This window comes from Mytilus californianus, unplaced genomic scaffold, assembly GCF_021869535.1.
Source record: "Mytilus californianus isolate M0D057914Y unplaced genomic scaffold, xbMytCali1.0.p SCAF_2, whole genome shotgun sequence".
Taxonomy (NCBI): domain Eukaryota; kingdom Metazoa; phylum Mollusca; class Bivalvia; order Mytilida; family Mytilidae; genus Mytilus; species Mytilus californianus.
Genome location: NW_026262668.1, coordinates 105,614,978 through 105,632,258, shown reverse-complemented (window position 1 = coordinate 105,632,258; position 17,281 = coordinate 105,614,978). Strand labels below are relative to the sequence as shown.

Below are 17,281 nucleotides of genomic sequence, written 5' to 3'. Positions count from 1 at the left end.
TCAATTTTTTTTAAAATCAAACTAAGTTTAATTTTGGACCCTTTGGACCTTAATGTAGACCAATTTAAAATACGGGACCCAAAATTAAAAATCTAAATACACAGTTAGATTCAGCATATCAAAGAACCCCAATAATTCAATTTTTGATGAAATCAAACAAAGTTTAATTTTGGACCCTTTTGACCTCAATAAGAACCAATTTGATAGAGGGCCCACAAATAAAAAATCTAAATACATGGTAAGATTCAGCATATCAAAGAACCCCATATATTCAATTTTTGTTGAAATCAAACAAAGTATAATTTTGGACCCCAATTTGGACCAACTTGAAAACTGGGCCAAAAATCAAAAATCTTAATACATGTTTAGATTCAGCATATCAAAGAACCCCATATATTCAATTTTTGTTGAAATCAAACAAAGTTTAATTTTGGACCCTTTGGACCTTAATGTAGACTAATTTGAAAACTGGACCCAAAATTAAAAATCTAAATACATGGTTAGATTCGGCATAACAAATAAATAAATGTGGTCAAAGATTTTACAAATCTAATGCGCCATACTGGTCTTCCTTTATAAATATGCATTTCTTTAAACATAATTTAAAAGCAGTGTAAGGGAAGTAACCAAAACGTTGTATTTGGATTACCTCCCTTACACTGTTTTAAATTATCTTAATTGTTCATTAACCATTACTTCATACATAATTTAAAAGCAGTGTAAGGGAGATAATTTCAATGATGTATTTGATTTATCTCCCTTACACTGCTTTAAGTTATGTTTTGTACTAAAGTATTTGTCCCCCTTTTTTGCCCCTAATTCTTAAACGGTTTGAGCAATAACCCCCAAAGCAAATCCTAACCATCCCTTTGTGGTATGCAAACTTGTAGTATAATTTCAGAGAGATCCATCACCGTTCCACAGTTATTGTCTGGAAACTAGAAAATGCTTATTTTTGGTCCCTTTTTGGCCCCTAATTCCTTAACTGTTGGTACCATAACCCCCAAAATCAATCCCCACCTTCGTTTTGTGGTATTGAACCTTATGGTAAAGTTTCATAGAGATCCATTCACTTAAACTAAAGTTAGAGTGCGAAAACTAATGCGTCTTTGGACGACGACGCCGGACGACGACGCCAACGTCATACCAATATACGACCACAAAAATTTTTTTGCGGTTGTATAAAAAATAAGTTAATTATTGTTTTTACCTGTATAAGAATGATTTTTTGTGGATAGAATCAGTCAACAAAATGGTTCACCTTTGTTTTACTTTCAATGTTGACATTCTTCTCCTTTTAATGGCTGAACACGACTAAAACATGCACAACCAATCTCTAACTAATGGGTTAAATTGAAGATCACATGAATATGGATTAAATGAGGTCAAATTATTTTGACAAAATTGAACCAAATCGCCTGCTAAAAGCGAATTATTATTTCTTTATCTAAATCATATTCTATTTTTTTCATATCTCGTAGCTAATGCCCCTTTAAGATAAAATAATATAAAAACTTTTAATTTAAATGACAGTAGCACAAATAAAATTCGTTTCTGTATCAAAATTTCTTATTTCAGTAAAAAAATATTTGTCATGAATATGTATAAGATTTTTTCCATTGGATAGAAAGAAACAATCAATAAGTTAAATAAAAACCAATCATTTGCAGATAACATTTTTACTATTTTAACATTTTCCACCAACAAGAGACATCTTTGTTAAGAAGTGAGAGATACAACTACGTGCATGTTTTACTTTTTATTTCATGTTACAAAACATGGAATACATATTCTTCATCACATTTCAAAAGACAAAGATAATAAACAGATTACAATGATTTTTAATTATCTTATGATTTTGAACTATAACAGCTTGTTTCTGTATCTGTTGATACTTTCCTCATGACACTGACATGATGGTGATACATGATATGATATTGTAATAGGATACATATGATGAAATTGAACAAGCATCAAAGGTAACAACATGGTCCTTGTAACAGGACATACCTTTTAGTGCCATTAAATCAACAATTGGATGAAATTTATATCAGACAAGATAAAGGTATAATGCAATGACACTGTTACTAAATAAATACAATGTACAATAACACTGTTACTAAATATATACAATGTAGTACAATGACACTGTTACCAAATACATATGCAGTACAATGACAGTGTTGTTAATTATTATTACAAAGTACACAGTACATGGACATTGTACCAAATGTGAACACCATACAATGACAGTGTTATTTAATGTATACACAGTGCAATCACACTGTTACAAAATATATACACATGGCTTACTTCCATATTCTTTTTTTAATAGTTGCCACAAACATTGATGATTTCAGTCCTTTACTGAATTTCATGATAAAATTATTTCCAAATCAAAATAAACTTCAAACTATATGTACTGAAATAATGTCTGATATACATTTATTTTAGCTAATGATTGTTTTGAAAACAGAATGTTTCACATTTCCTTTGAAACAATTTCCAGTTTAATTAATCAAATTATAAATGTTTCACCAGAAAACATCAATAATCTTTCACAAAAATCTATACATGTACACTGGCAAATGTGGTGAAAGAATATTTAAACCTGACCTTGTTTTTGGTCAAATTATCAATGAAAATGTGGAGTGCGTGTGCAAGGAAAGGTTACTTATGTTTGTATTGGTTTTTTTTATGAAAGAAATATGTAAAAATTCATCATTTTGTAAAGAAAGAGAATAAACTGACACAAAACTCTCATCATCTTGCAGTAAAACTGACTTCTAATTTAACGTTTTTGAAAATGAGACCAGATGAAATAAATATTGTAGTTATGCAGAATGTTTACTCAGCACTACAAGGAACTGAGAAGATGAAATATTTATCAAGGTCACACAGAAAAACGATGATTTCTCAGCACTAAATATTTGGTGATATTTAACCTTTCAAATGATGATTTTTAAAGAAGCACGAGCATTACAATATGATAAAACAATTTTACAAGACAGACCACGATAAAAATCTTGTTTGACTATAACACATAATCCAGCTCATATCTGACATAACTGTTTTTCACATCATTAGGTATTCGTGGATAGGATGGAATCATACTGTCCTGTGCACCAATATAAACTGTATTGTACACTTTCCAATAAACATCTCGTACTTTTCTGGCAGGATGAAATAAGCCCTGGAAATAAACAAGAGAAAAAAAAATTGATTATTTTCTTCCCATTATGATGTCTTACTCGTAACAAAGGATATTGTGCTATCAAGACAAAACCAAATACCTTCAGTGAACAATTTACATCCTACACTATGTATAATTCAATGATAGCTTTTACATTTTTACAGGTTACATTTGTTGCTGGGTCTGGCTGATATTTTACATTTATCACAGAAAACTTTGTAATCTGTGTAACTATTTAAGAGTTTCCTTGATATTATTGTGCTACCATGTTTTGCAAGTTTATTTTGAAAACTTTCCGTCAAATTATCAACACAACATCAAATGGTTTGAAGATAGCATTTGACCTAATCACTAAACCTTAACATGTGAGATCAAAATGAGATGGACCCTGTGAGACGGACATGTATCCCTTGCAAAGATTCTATAAACCAAATATAGTTCTATTACTCAAAATATCTGAGAGAAAAAAAATAAGGCATCTATATACAGATGAAACTTATCAAGTGCTACTTACCTCTGAAATATAAAACTTTTTTAATTTATTCTTTTAGTACATATATTTTAAGAAAATAAATAATCCCTACATCAATACTGAAACTCAAAAGCAAATCATCCTGAATATGCATGAAATAATTGTAACTGGATGTTAAGCAAGCAATTATCAATCAATCAAAAGTAAGCATGAACTTCCATTCAAGAAATGTCATCATATTCTAGATATAAACAATAATTACCTGAAGAGCATATTGCAGTATTTTTGCAGCCCCCATTCCTACTCTAAATCCTTCAATGGCTCCCATGAAGGCCTGGACCACATGGGGTGATGTTTCAAATATATTTGGCCATACATAGTTCAATAAATGTACCAAAGCATCCTCACAACCAAACCCATATACACCTAAAGCCATGTGTTGTATGGTAGACATTGTTGTCTGTCTGTGTACCAGATCTCTGCAAAGAGGAAACAGATTATTTTTAAATCATTTCACCCATAGCATTTTTATTTTATTAAATCACATCACTTCCACGGACAGTGATAAAATATTCATCTTAGTGCATTTTGACACATGATTTCCATGATTTGGGAAAATCTAATATTACTTTAAAATAAATGGACTACAAAGATCAATCCAAAAAGGATTTACACTGCCATATTTACTTTGAATATTATTTTTTATCAGATAGTCAACTTAACACTTAACACTTTAATGATTGAAATGTTACAACAGATAACAGGTTTGTAATTTTTCAAATTTGTATATGGTGCATGAAATTAAATTTGGTATCTTGTAATTTTGTATTACCAAGATATTATTATTTTATGAATCTAATTATTTATATATTGATGGAGACATTTTTTCTATTCTCGGCCAAATAGTCTTGACTCTCAATTTTTGAATGCCATTTAATAAACCACTGATATGCAAGTTACCATTATACATGTCAAACCAGAACTTTAAAGTATTTTTTGAGAATATGCTAACCATAATACCTTTCATCAAGGAAATAAAGCAATAATCATCGTATACTCTTACCTGTCCATTAAAGCATCCTCCAACAGGGGTGCAATAGCATAAATATAATCTTTTCCCATCTCGCCAATATATTCAAACATAAATGATAATGATTTTAATACACCATTTTGTACATTGAGTTCAGGTACACGATATTCGTTCATTAGGGCTGGTATAACAGTAAAAGGAGAACATGTCTCTGCTACAATAGCTATAGCCACTGTGGTACACACACGATTCTGTCTTTCCTGTACTTTGAGATTGTTGAGTAATGTGGCCAATACGTCATGAGGACTGAAAAAATAAAGATATAGTAACATTTAAATGAATGAAAGAACCTTAGTGAGCGCGATCACATACCCCACGTCCCCACATTGTCATTGGAGAAATAAAATAAGTGTAGGAAAAAAAAATTGTATCAGAAAAAAAAATTGAATCATAATTTCCTGTCAATATGCACATCTACATAGTATGTCCTTATTATCTACACAGTTTCATGAAATTCTGTTGTGTGGTTTGAGAGGAGTTGCGATGACAAAAGGTTGCAGTAGTATAATGGGCAAATAAGTTCAAAGGGGTGTAACTCCTGGAAAAAAAATTGAATCGTAATTTCCTGTCGATATGCACATCTACATAGTATGTCCTTATTATCTGAAAAGGTTTCATGAAATTCTGTTGTGTGGTTTGAGAGGAGTCGCGATGACAAAAGGTTGCAGTAGTATATTGGGCAAATAAGTTCAAAGGGGTGTAACTCCTGGAAAAAAAATTGAATCGTAATTTCCTGTCGATATGCACATCTACGTAGTATGTCCTTATTATCTGAAAAGGTTTAATGAAATTCTGTTGTGTGGTTTGAGAGGAGTTGCGATGATAAACTGTTGCAGTAGTACATTAAAGTAAATAAGTTCAAAGGGGCGTAACTCCTAGAAAAAGAATTGAATCGTAATTTCCTGTCGATATGCACAACTACATAGTATGTCCTTATTATCTAAAAAGGTTTCGTGAAATTCTGTTGTGTGGTTTGAGAGTTGTGATGACAAGAAACAGGACTGACGGACTGACAGACTGACGGACAGACGGACGGACGGGTCAAAAACATTATACCCTCCGCAACTCGTTGCGTGGGGTATAATTAAGTTGGTTTTCTTTATAGCAATGCTGCAGTGTTCTTCTCCTGACCTTGTATCATCATGGCCTGCAGTGTTTTCCTGATTGTGATCTTTATATAAAGTATTTTATAAACAAAACCTTTTTTATAATCAGTGCAAATTTTCCAGCTGGCCCCATTTTTTTTATATCAATAATGTAATTTTTGCACTGGATTTCCTCCTTAAAATGTGCTCTATATAAATCATTTCAATATGAAAATTATCTTAACAATTATTCCCTTCAAATTTGTATTTATCTTGTTTCTTTTTTGGTTATTTTCTTTGAAATAACCACTCAGGTGAATACTGAAGAAACCAAAACAATGATCTTAACAATAATCAGTTCACAAATGAGAACTCACTTTTTGAACTTCCAAGTACCACCTATAATTAATTTATTGTTCTATTCAATGATAAAAGTGGCTGAATTCCACAGGAAAGAAAAAATTCAGCCGTTCTGATTCACATGTGTTGAAATCATGTTTCTATATGTCAACTGTTTGTGAAGTGAAGGTGACAACTTTTCTTTTATGTCCCCATATAAAGCCCTAAAATTTTACCTAGGTCACAAAAATATCCACATATATTTATATTTTGGTGATCTATTATGTGTGTATTTGATGTAACCTGACCTATTACATAATGCCTAGTTTAAAATAAAATTTTGTTGGTTTTTTAATTCTAAAAGAACCTACCCAATAGCTTTAGCTATGTAACCAAATGTATTGACTGTTGCTCTCCTGATAGCTTTCTTGTGTGCTTTCAGTAATTCCAGTAACTCAAAACAAATCCTCATCCATTCCCTGGCTGATACATATTCTGCTCCTCTATCAGCTATTCTACCTACTAAGTCAATACAATTCTCTTGTACCTTTTCATGTCTGTAATAAAAATGTTCTAATTTAAGAAAGGCTTTCAACAAGGTTGCAGTTAAATATATAAATCTCAAATCATATTATCATGTACATTCTGGGTTTTATTTGGCCCTATTAATTGACTTAATATAACAAAATTGGATGATACTAATACTTCTTCCATTTTTTTTACCTCCTGATATAGGCTCTACAAAAATGTGATAGAATTGGGTAAGTTCTGATGAATCCATTTCATTGTGTCAGATGTCATTTTGAAGTGACTCTATAGTGACATATTTTCAATGTTTTTAAAATTCTAAATCTTTTAGAAAATTTGCTATACAATTTATTTAAGAGTCAATCCAGACCCAAATCTGATATCTTTGAAATGATAATATGAAACAAAACTTATTGTACTTCTTTAACAGACAGTGAAAAATTTTTTATATGAGAAGAATCGTATGAATGGAATATTAACATAAAATTTTCAAGTTTAAGTCTCAATCTGTAAGTTATTAAATGAACTCTTACACAAAATTTTCAAACATAAAATAATCCATTCTAGTTTAAAGTTTACCTGTTTTTCAGAATAGGTGTAAGTCTTGGTAAGAGATCTTTGATGGGTGGTGTCATCTTTGTCATACCAATGACATTGACAATGCCTTTCAGAGCCCCCAGGATACTTCCTAATACCTCTGGATATTCCTCTCCCAAGTATTCATACAATACAACACCTAAATGTCCCATCAATCTTTCCTGTAAAAAAAAAAAGTATTTCATTGATTAAAGTAGTTATACAGATTGTATTTGCTTGACAAAGAATATACTCCTGAAGTTTAACATTTTGCAAAGAAGAATATAAAAGTTACACATTGTTGGCCTCTTAAATAAAAAGTATAGAAACACTTGTATGAACTTAATGTTTCAAATAATTGCCTTCAGATGTTCATGAGGAATGAGTCTCTCAGACTTCTTTAATGTTGCCTTTAACATTTTCTTCAAGGCTATAGATATTGATTTCCTCCTTTTTAGATATAAAGATTTGTAGATATTTCCATTAATATTTAGGTACAAACAACAACTTCATATAAACAGAAATATATTTTGCAAAAGGTTGATGCAAGTTAAATGTTGTTAATTACATTTCTCTACTAAAGTGTCAAGACTATATCATCTTATTCATTTACCAAAAAAAACAAACTTGGATGGACTGAACAGGCAAATAATGGCCTTCATCATATCTCCTCCTTTCTTTTATCTTATTCATGAAAGGAAATACTTAGGAATAATTCTTTAACCAAATAGAAGTACATAAAAAAATATTCAAATAACAAAATGCATGTTCTAATGAAAAGAAGTATATTGTTTATATAAAAGTAAATATTTTTTTTATTTTCTATTAAACAGAACCCTATTTAACTTTACTTCTGTTTTAAGTGATCGTCATCTATAAATTATGAATAGGATCACTGTGTTTTAATTATATTCAATAAATAAATCAAAGTTCTCACCTCCTGACAAGTTTTCATGACTATTGCAATTCTTGAGATGAGATCTGCAGCCTGTTGTCGTACTTTGGCAGACTTGTTGTTAAGACGCCACAGGATTGTACCACAGATCTGAGGGAGATATGGCTTTACACGCTTCCCAAGGGCATTAACCACTGTACCAAACCCATTCAACATCACTACATCCTGTTTGTCAACAACAAAAAAGAAAAATACAGGGTTATTAATTTTATTTATATAAAATATCAAAATACAATTATAAATCAAATATAAAAATAAACTCAAAATAAACCAATTTTCAACAAATGTAAAATCTCCGACAATTAACAAGAAAAAAATGGATCAAAAACTCAAAATGGCTGGGTTGCACAAAATGTCTATAAAATTTACTACACTCCATACTGGGGAGTGTGCTACTTCAATATATGGAGTAAATTCCTTTATTTCATAACAGATCATGCATAACATCAATATATTACATCAATATATAGTTTAAAGAATCTGGGTTTACAGTAGGAAGAGTTCATTACACTAAAAAGATACCAAATTTAACTGCTCAACATCACCATCCTTTAAGTCAGTTTTCTTCGTGCAACCCAGCTTACACATCGCAATAACTTACACAATTTCTTAGTACAATATGAATTCAGTAGTTTATCAAATTTGGTACATCCAAATGAAACAGTAGAGAAATTTCCTACAGGAGAAAATTTAATTGAAAAAAACATGGTTAAGAAGTTTAATTTGTATATTAATAAGGAGGAAATCAGTTGAAAAACATTGTTAAGTAGTTTAATTTGTGAATTATTTAAAATGTACTGACGAGGTAGCACCAATTAAATTTTTAGTTCTTTTATTGCTTTGGTACCAGTTTTTGACAGATAATTTTTCTTTAAAAAAAAATAGTTTTATCATATCCCACAGACAAAATACAAGCATAGCAATTGATTGTATTGCACCCTTAGTTAAATCAAATATAAATATGTTTAACCGTTCAACAATAAAATAAATTTTCTTTAAAAAACTTTAAATCCTGCATTAGATTGATAGTTCTTACTTTTAAAATGTTTTCAAGAAAAAATATAACAATGTAATTTTTCTTGCTCACAACTCTTGTTTCCCTAATTCCTAAAGAACTATAATGTTACATTTTATATACCAAAAGAAATTTTATCTGATAAAAATCACTCTACACCCATTCTCAGTTCTATAGTATGATCTTGATTTCACAACTTTCTGAATTTCTCCATTCTTAAGCTTGAAATATATATTACGTTTACTAGTCCACATATATTTCACATTTAAAATGTCACTTTGTATTGTCTTTTGGATAAATTTATTGATAACACAGAAAATGTTGAGAAGGTGAAAATTTACCTGTAATTAAAAATAAAATGCTTCGCTGGGGCGCAGCTTGATACGACCGCAGAGGTCGAACCCTGAACAGTTGGGGCAAGTATGGACACAAAATTCAAGCTTGATACAGCTATGACTTTGGATTGTCATTAAATATTTGACACAGCATAGGTTTCTGACACAGGATGAATGTGGTGTAAGAACTGGAAAAAATTTAATTTACCTATTATGGTGGAATCTCCATAAACTAAATTGTTTGTTAATTTCAATATATCAAAGAATATGTAGAATTCAATGTTTGATGTAATGTAATAAAGTTGAAATTTGGACCGTTTTTGTTCAATGTGGACCAATTTGGTAACATGTATAAATAATCAAAAATCTAAATACATGGGAGCCCATTTAAATACATCATAAAGGTATTAAAATAGAAAGTGACATCATAGTCATGGCTAAAAATAAACAAAAATCCTTAATCAGCAACATTTAAAGTAATATCTAAAAATAAAATTCCTTTGTAACCATAAAAGCCCATTTAAATACATCATAAAGATATTAAAATAGAAAATGACATCATAGTCATGGCTAAACATAGCAAAAAACCCTTAATCAGCATCATTTAACAGTAATATCTAAAAATGGAAATTACATCATAAAGGTATTAAAATAGAAAATGACATCATAGTCATGGCTAAAAATAAACAAAATCCTTAATCAGCATCAGCAACATTTTATAGTAATATCTAAAAATAAAATTCCTTTGTAACCATAAAAGCCCATTTAAATACATCATAACAGATATTAAAATAGAAAATGACATCATAGTCATGGCTAAACATAGCAAAAACCTTAATCAGCATCATTTAACAGTAATATCTAAAAATAAAAATTTCTTTGCAACCATAAAAGTAAAATAGAAAATGACATCATAATCATAGCTAAAAATAAACAAAAATTTTTTTTATTGGCAAATTTTAAATGGAGTTTATTATACTAAAACAATAAATTTGCAACCATAAACATGATAAAACCCCATTTAAACACATCATAAAAGTATTAAATAATTCAACTACATCATAAGGCTATAAAAATAGAAAATGACTTCATAGTCAAGGCTAAAGGTAAACAAAAAACCTTCATCAGCAAAATTTTATATTGGCAAATTTCCAATGAAGTTTATTACACTAAAATTGTTGGCAAATTTCCAATGCATTTATTAACAATAAAGTTATTGGCAAATTTCCAATTTACATAATTTAAAAGCAGTGTAGATGAGATATTTAAATGAGTTTGAATTACCAACCTTACACTGCTTTTAAATAATGTTCTTTACTCAATTATTTGTCTATTAAAATGGAAACCCTTGTTTTTTAACCTTTTTTCCCCTTATTCCTTAAACATTAGAGCACACTAAAAAAATCCTTATTTTCCACCAATATTTGGCCCCTTATTCATAAATGTTTGAGCAATTAACCCCAAAACTCAATTCCTACTTTCTCTTCGTGATAAAAAATAACTAACTTAAAATGTAAATTTTAAACAAAAAAAAAAGGAAAAAAAAAATTACCCCTTTTTTGACCCCCGCCCCCCTTATGATTCATCACCCCCACCCCCCTTTCCCCCCAAACCAAGCTCAATAACAGCCTTGCCTTTGTGGTATGGTACCTTGTAATACAATTTTAGAGAGATCCATACACTTGAACACAAGTTATCGTCTAGAAACTAAAAAATGCTTATTTTAAACCCCTTTTTAGGCCCCTTATTACTAAACGTTTTGGGCAATTACCACAACACTCAATTCCAGCTTTCCCTTTGTGAAATGGAACCTTGTAGTAAAATTTCAGAAAGATCCATACACTTACACACAAGTAATTGTCATGAAACTAGAAAAATGCTTGTTTTTTGCCCCCTTTTGGCCCCTTATTCCTAAAATTTTGAGGCAATTAACCCCAAAATCAATCCCAGCATTGACCCTTTGTGATATGGAATCTTGTGGTACAATGTCAAAGAGATCCATATGCTAACACACAAGTTATGTCTGGAAGTTACAAAAATGCTTATTTTCGGCCCCTTTTTGGCCCCTAATTCCTTAACTGTTGGTACCATAACCCCCAAAATCAATCCCCACCTTCCTATTGTGGTATTGAACCTTATGGTAAAATTTCATAGAGATCCATTCACTTAAACTAAAGTTAGAGTGCGAAAACCATTGTGTATTCGGACGACGACGCCAGACGACGACGACGACGACGCCAACGTCATACCAATATACGACCTCAAAATTTTTTTGCGGTCGTATAAAAAGCATGCATTACTTGCTATAAGACAATGTATTAAATGTAAAAGTAAAACAAATGGATACACATTTACCCTTTTTGTAAACTTCATATACATTACTGAAGGGTTAATGAGTAAAGAATTTTTCACTTTTTGTGTATGGTAGTGTGTTTTCCAGTTTTTATTTTTAGATGTTGCATTCCAAATAAATGTGGATAGTGTCCACATGTGGACACAGATGATGCCCCCGCTTGCACATCACATAGTTATAAAGGGACATAACTGAAGAACGGTAAAGTGACGCTACCCAAATTTGAACTTGATCTGAGTTTTGTGGTAATTAGTATTGTGTGTAAGTCTCATAACATTTGGTTGAGGCTATCTTAAAAAGAGAACAGAAACTAAAAATTCAGCAAATTTTCTGTTTGTAAACACGCATAACTCTAGAACTGTTGTGTATAAGTTTTATAACATTTGGTTGAGACAAACTAAAGTTAGAGAAAACGAAAAATTAAGCAATTTTTATGTTTATAAAGGGACATAACTCAAGAATGGTAAATGGGTCGCCACCAAATTTCGTACTTAATCTGTATTATGTAGTAATAAGCATTGTGTATAAGTTTCATAACATTTGGTTGAGGCAAACTAAAGTTAGAAAACGGAAACAAATTAATTTATCAGTAGGAAGTAAAATTGAATATTGCATCGTATAAAGCATTCGTTGTAGTTGATTCAACTACCATTATGCACAAAGAAAGATAACTCCAATTTTCAAAGAAGACTTTTGAATATTTTTAGAAATGAACGGTAAAAATTGCTTTAATTTATCAGGGGAAGGCAAAATTAAACATTGCATTGTATAAAGCATTGATTGTAGCTGATTCAACTATAATCATGGACAAAGGAAGATAACTCCAATTTTAATATAAAATGACTTGATATTTAGAAATTATTTTTTTTTTAAATTTAACAATTTTTCCATTTGTAAAGGGCATAACTCTAGAACAGTAGAAGTGACAGCACCAAAATTCGAACTTGATCTGTATATTGTGGTAATAAGCATTGTGTATAAGTTTCATAACATTTGGTTGAGGCAAACTTAAGTTAGAGAACGGAAACGAAAAATTTAGCAATTTTTCCATTTGTAAAGGAGCACAACTCTAGAACGGTAAAAGTGACGCCACCAAAATTCAAACTTGATCTGTATTTAGTGGTAATAAGCAATGTGTATAAGTTTCATAACATTTGGTTGAGGCAAACTAAAGTTAGAGATCGGAAACCAACTTTGGGACGTACGGACGGACGTACAGACGGACAAGGGTAAAACTTAATGCCCCCTCCTCTACGGCGGAGGCATAAAAAATGAATGCAAATATTCTAATAATTTCAGCACAATTCTTCCTCAAACAGTATACTTTTCCATTTTAACTATGATTTTGTCAACCTACTTCTGAATAAAGCTATAATGGAATTAAAGACAGCAAAGGGGTGTTTGGGTACCTTTAAACCTGGTTACCCAAACACAGTTTGTAGTTTTATAAATTCAGCTTAATGTTTCTTATAAGTTTCTGAAGGTTAATGTGGTGAACCATATTTTTTGTGAAACTCCTTTTTGAAATACCATTAGATAAATTTCAGAGACCTCCAAATATGTGAACATGAATTAAATGTTGCAAAGGTGTGAGGAAACATTCAACAGTACGCAAAGTTGTTTTGAAATGTAGACATATATTGGGTCTATTTCAGTACAATTTCTATTCTGGTTTTCTATCAATAAATAATTACATACCTCAGTTGTCTGTTCCTGGAAGGCATACAATATACCATCAATCAACTGTTCTTCTAGACGTGAATCAATATCAGCAGCTCCCAGGTTAGCCATGATTTTTTCAATTGTTTCCATTACCATCTTTCTGTATTGTTCAGCTTCATCTTTTAGGTCGTCTACAACACGACCAACAATTTCTGCTGCTCCAACCTTGTTAGCTATTTCTACTGTGGTATCTACAAGCTGTCTGTAATTCCTTCTATCCAGAGCCATTCTCTGATTCCAAAAATGTTTGAAGAATGGTGGCAGGATTTCTTCTTTAATATACTGTGGTTCTACACCATCAGTTGCACAACACTGTTTCACTACCTATAAATTCAAAACATTTATGACTTATGACAAATAAATGTGGATAGTGTCCACATGTGGACACAGATGATGCCCCCGCTTGCATAGCATATAGTTATAAAGGGACATAACTGAAGAACGGTAAAAGTGACGCTACCCAAATTTGAACTTGATCTGAGTTTTGTGGTAATAAGCATTGTGTGTAAGTCTCATAACATTTGGTTGAGGCTAACTTAAGTAGAGAACAGAAACTAATAAAATGCTCCGCAGGGCGCAGCTTGATACGACCGCAGAGGTCGAACCCTGAACAGTTGGGGCAAGTATGGACACAACATTCAAGCTTGATACAGCTTTGCATTTGGATTGTGATTAAATATTTGACACAGCATAGGTTTCTGACACAGAATGAATGTGGTCTAAGAACTTAATAATTTTTAATTGGACATTCACCTATTATGGTCCAATATCCAAAATCTAAATACATGGTTAGATTCAGCATATCAAAGAACCCCAAGAATTCAATTTTTGATGAAATCAAACAAAGTTTAATTTTGGACCCTTTTGACCTCAATGTGGACAAAGTTGATAACGGGGCCCAAAAATCAAAAATCTAAATACATGGTTAGATTCAGCATATCAAAGAACCCCATATATTCAATTTTTGTTGAAATCAAACAAAGTTTAATTTTGGACCCCGATTTGGACCAACTTGAAAACTGGGCCCATAATCAAAAATCTAAATACATGTTTAGATTCAGCATATCAAAGAACCCTAAGAATTCAATTTTTGTTAAAATCAAACTAAGTTTAATTTTGGACCCTTTGGACCTTAATGTAGACCAATTTGAAAACGGAACCAAAATTTAAGAATCTAAATACACAGTTAGATTCGGCATATCAAAGAACCCCAATAATTCAATTTTTGATGAAATCAAACAAAGTTTAATTTTGGACCCTTTGGACCTCAATGTGGACCAATTTAAAAACGGGGCCCAAAATCCAAAAACTAAATACACGGTTAGATTCAGCATATTAAAAAACCCCATGAAATCAAGAATAAAACCCCATTGAAATTGGTCAAGAAATAAGCAATTTATAGGAAGTATCTTCTTTTGCACAATCCTGTGCTATTAAATATTTCTTGCTATTGCGCAATACTGTACAATTGACAATTTCTTGCTATTGCGCAATATTGTGCTATTGGATATTTCTTGCTATTGCGCAATACTGTGCAATTGAAGATTTCTTGCTATTGCGCAATACTGTGCAATTGAAGATTTCTTGCTATTGTGCAATACTGTGCAATTGAAAATTTCTTGCTATTGCACAATACTTATTATATAATAATTTACACATCCTGTTTGGTGTGTATCTCCTACCATATCATTATTATTTGATTTTAAATATAAATCAGAAATAACCAACTTAAAATGGAAAATTTTAAAAGAAACAAAAAAGGAAAAAAAGAAAAAAAAGGAAAAAAAAATAAATCCCCCCCCAAATTTTTTTGAACCCCCATTATGATTCATCACCCCCAAACTCAATCCCAGCCTTCCCTTTGTGGTATGGTACCTTGCAGTACAATTTCAGAGAGATCCATACACTTGAACACAAGTTATTGTCTGGAAACTAGAAAAAAATGTGTTTTTTGGCCCCTTTTTGGCCCCAAATTCCTAAACATTTAGGGCAATTACCCCCAAACTCAAACCCAGCTTTCCCTTTGTGATATGGAACCTTGTAGTACAATTTCAGAAAGATCCATACACTTACACACAAGTTATTGTCATGAAACTAGAAAAATGCTTGTTTTTTGCCCCTTTTTTGGCCCCTAATTCCTAAAATTTGGAGGCAATTACCCCCAAAATCAATACCAGCATTCCTTTAGTGATATGGAACCTTGTGGTACAATGTCAGAGAGATCCATACACTAACACACAAGTTATGTCTGGAAGTTACAAAAATGCTTATTTTTGGCCCCTTTTTGGCCCCTAATTCCTTTACTGTTATTACCATAACCCCCAAAATCAATCCCAACCTTCCTTTTGTGGTATTGAACCTTGTGGTAAAATTTCATAAAGATCCATTCACTTAAACTAAAGTTAGAGTGCGAAAACCAATGTGTCTTCGGACGACGCCGGACGACGACGATGACGACGACGACGACGCCAACGTCATACCAATATACGACCACAAAAATTTTTTTGCGGTCGTATAAAAATTCAGCAATTTTTCTATTTGTAAACACGCATAACTCTAGAATGGTTGTGTATAAGTTTTATAACATTTGGTTGAGACAAACTAAAGTTAGAGAACGGAAACGAAAAATTCAGCAATTTTTATGTTTATAAAGGGACATAACTCAAGAATGGTTAAAGTGTTCTCACCAAATTTCGTACTTAATCTGTATAATGTAGTAATAAGCATTGTGTTTAAGTTTCATAACATTTGGTTGAGGCCAGGGATGGGCACGATTACTGACAAATGTAATCGATTAATAATCGATTACATGGAGGATTTTTGTGTAATCAATTAATAATCGATTACTTTGATTTTTGTATGTAATCGATTGCAATCGATTACTTTATCAAAAGTAATTACATTACTTTTCGATAACTGTCAATTACATGCTACAAAATTACAAAAAAATAATAAAGTAAGTTAAACACAATATTGTTGCTCAACGTTTGTATAGTGGAAATTTAGAACTTTACCAAAAACAGCATTTAAAGCATTGTTTCCAAATTTTAAGTTGACAGTTGTTTTCTAGATGGATTCTCTTACTGAGGATTAGAAATATTCAAAAATTCTTGAAATTTTGGCTTTCAACATGAATGAGAGATGACATCGCATTGCATCAAACACTTATCTATATTGTAGATTTTTTTCATAAATTTTGCTACCATACTGACTTAAGTTAGCTTTTTGTTTTTTACTAATTAAAAACAGGTATATTTTAACATAGTTAATTACAATGTTGGAATTTTCCTCTGAAAAAAAATGTAAAAAAGGTAGAATAATTAATTAGTTCAGCTAATTTTAAAGATCGAAATTTATAATTATAATGACATGCATGAATTAATCCTTTTGTTTGGATAACCACCCTAATTACAGGTTATAAAACTGCCAATGGAGTACACTTTATAACCTGGGGCAAAATAATGTAAATCTCCTTCTTAATTAGAAATAATTGAAAAGAAAACAAAGTCTGCATCTTATTGATTAGAAGTCTTTGATCATCTGATTAGTAAAGACAAGAAGTTTGTTTAGATTTTTTTAATTCTCTATTCAATTTGTAAACAATATATATTTATAGTG

The 17,281-nt window shown here is 31.2% G+C and overlaps 1 protein-coding gene and 1 long non-coding RNA gene across 3 annotated transcripts in view; one reads left to right on the top strand and one right to left on the bottom strand.

Moving 5' to 3' along the window:
• The window catches only part of LOC127728560 (uncharacterized), a 173,566-nt gene that overhangs the window by 4,238 nt on the left and 152,047 nt on the right, over positions 1-17,281 (top strand). The gene's annotated exons all lie outside the window — the stretch shown is intronic.
• Positions 1,747-17,281, bottom strand: part of LOC127728507 (splicing factor 3B subunit 1-like) — a 50,394-nt gene continuing 34,859 nt past the window's right edge. For both annotated transcript variants that reach the window (XM_052235892.1, XM_052235893.1), the window contains 7 exons: positions 13,640-13,987; positions 8,221-8,403; positions 7,287-7,465; positions 6,551-6,736; positions 4,729-5,001; positions 3,928-4,144; positions 1,747-3,193 (listed from right to left, as the gene is read on the bottom strand). In XM_052235892.1, coding sequence (XP_052091852.1) covers positions 3,035-3,193; positions 3,928-4,144; positions 4,729-5,001; positions 6,551-6,736; positions 7,287-7,465; positions 8,221-8,403; positions 13,640-13,987 — 1,545 coding nt within the window. In that variant the 3' untranslated portion in view covers positions 1,747-3,034. The remainder of the gene's footprint in view (positions 3,194-3,927; positions 4,145-4,728; positions 5,002-6,550; positions 6,737-7,286; positions 7,466-8,220; positions 8,404-13,639; positions 13,988-17,281) is intronic.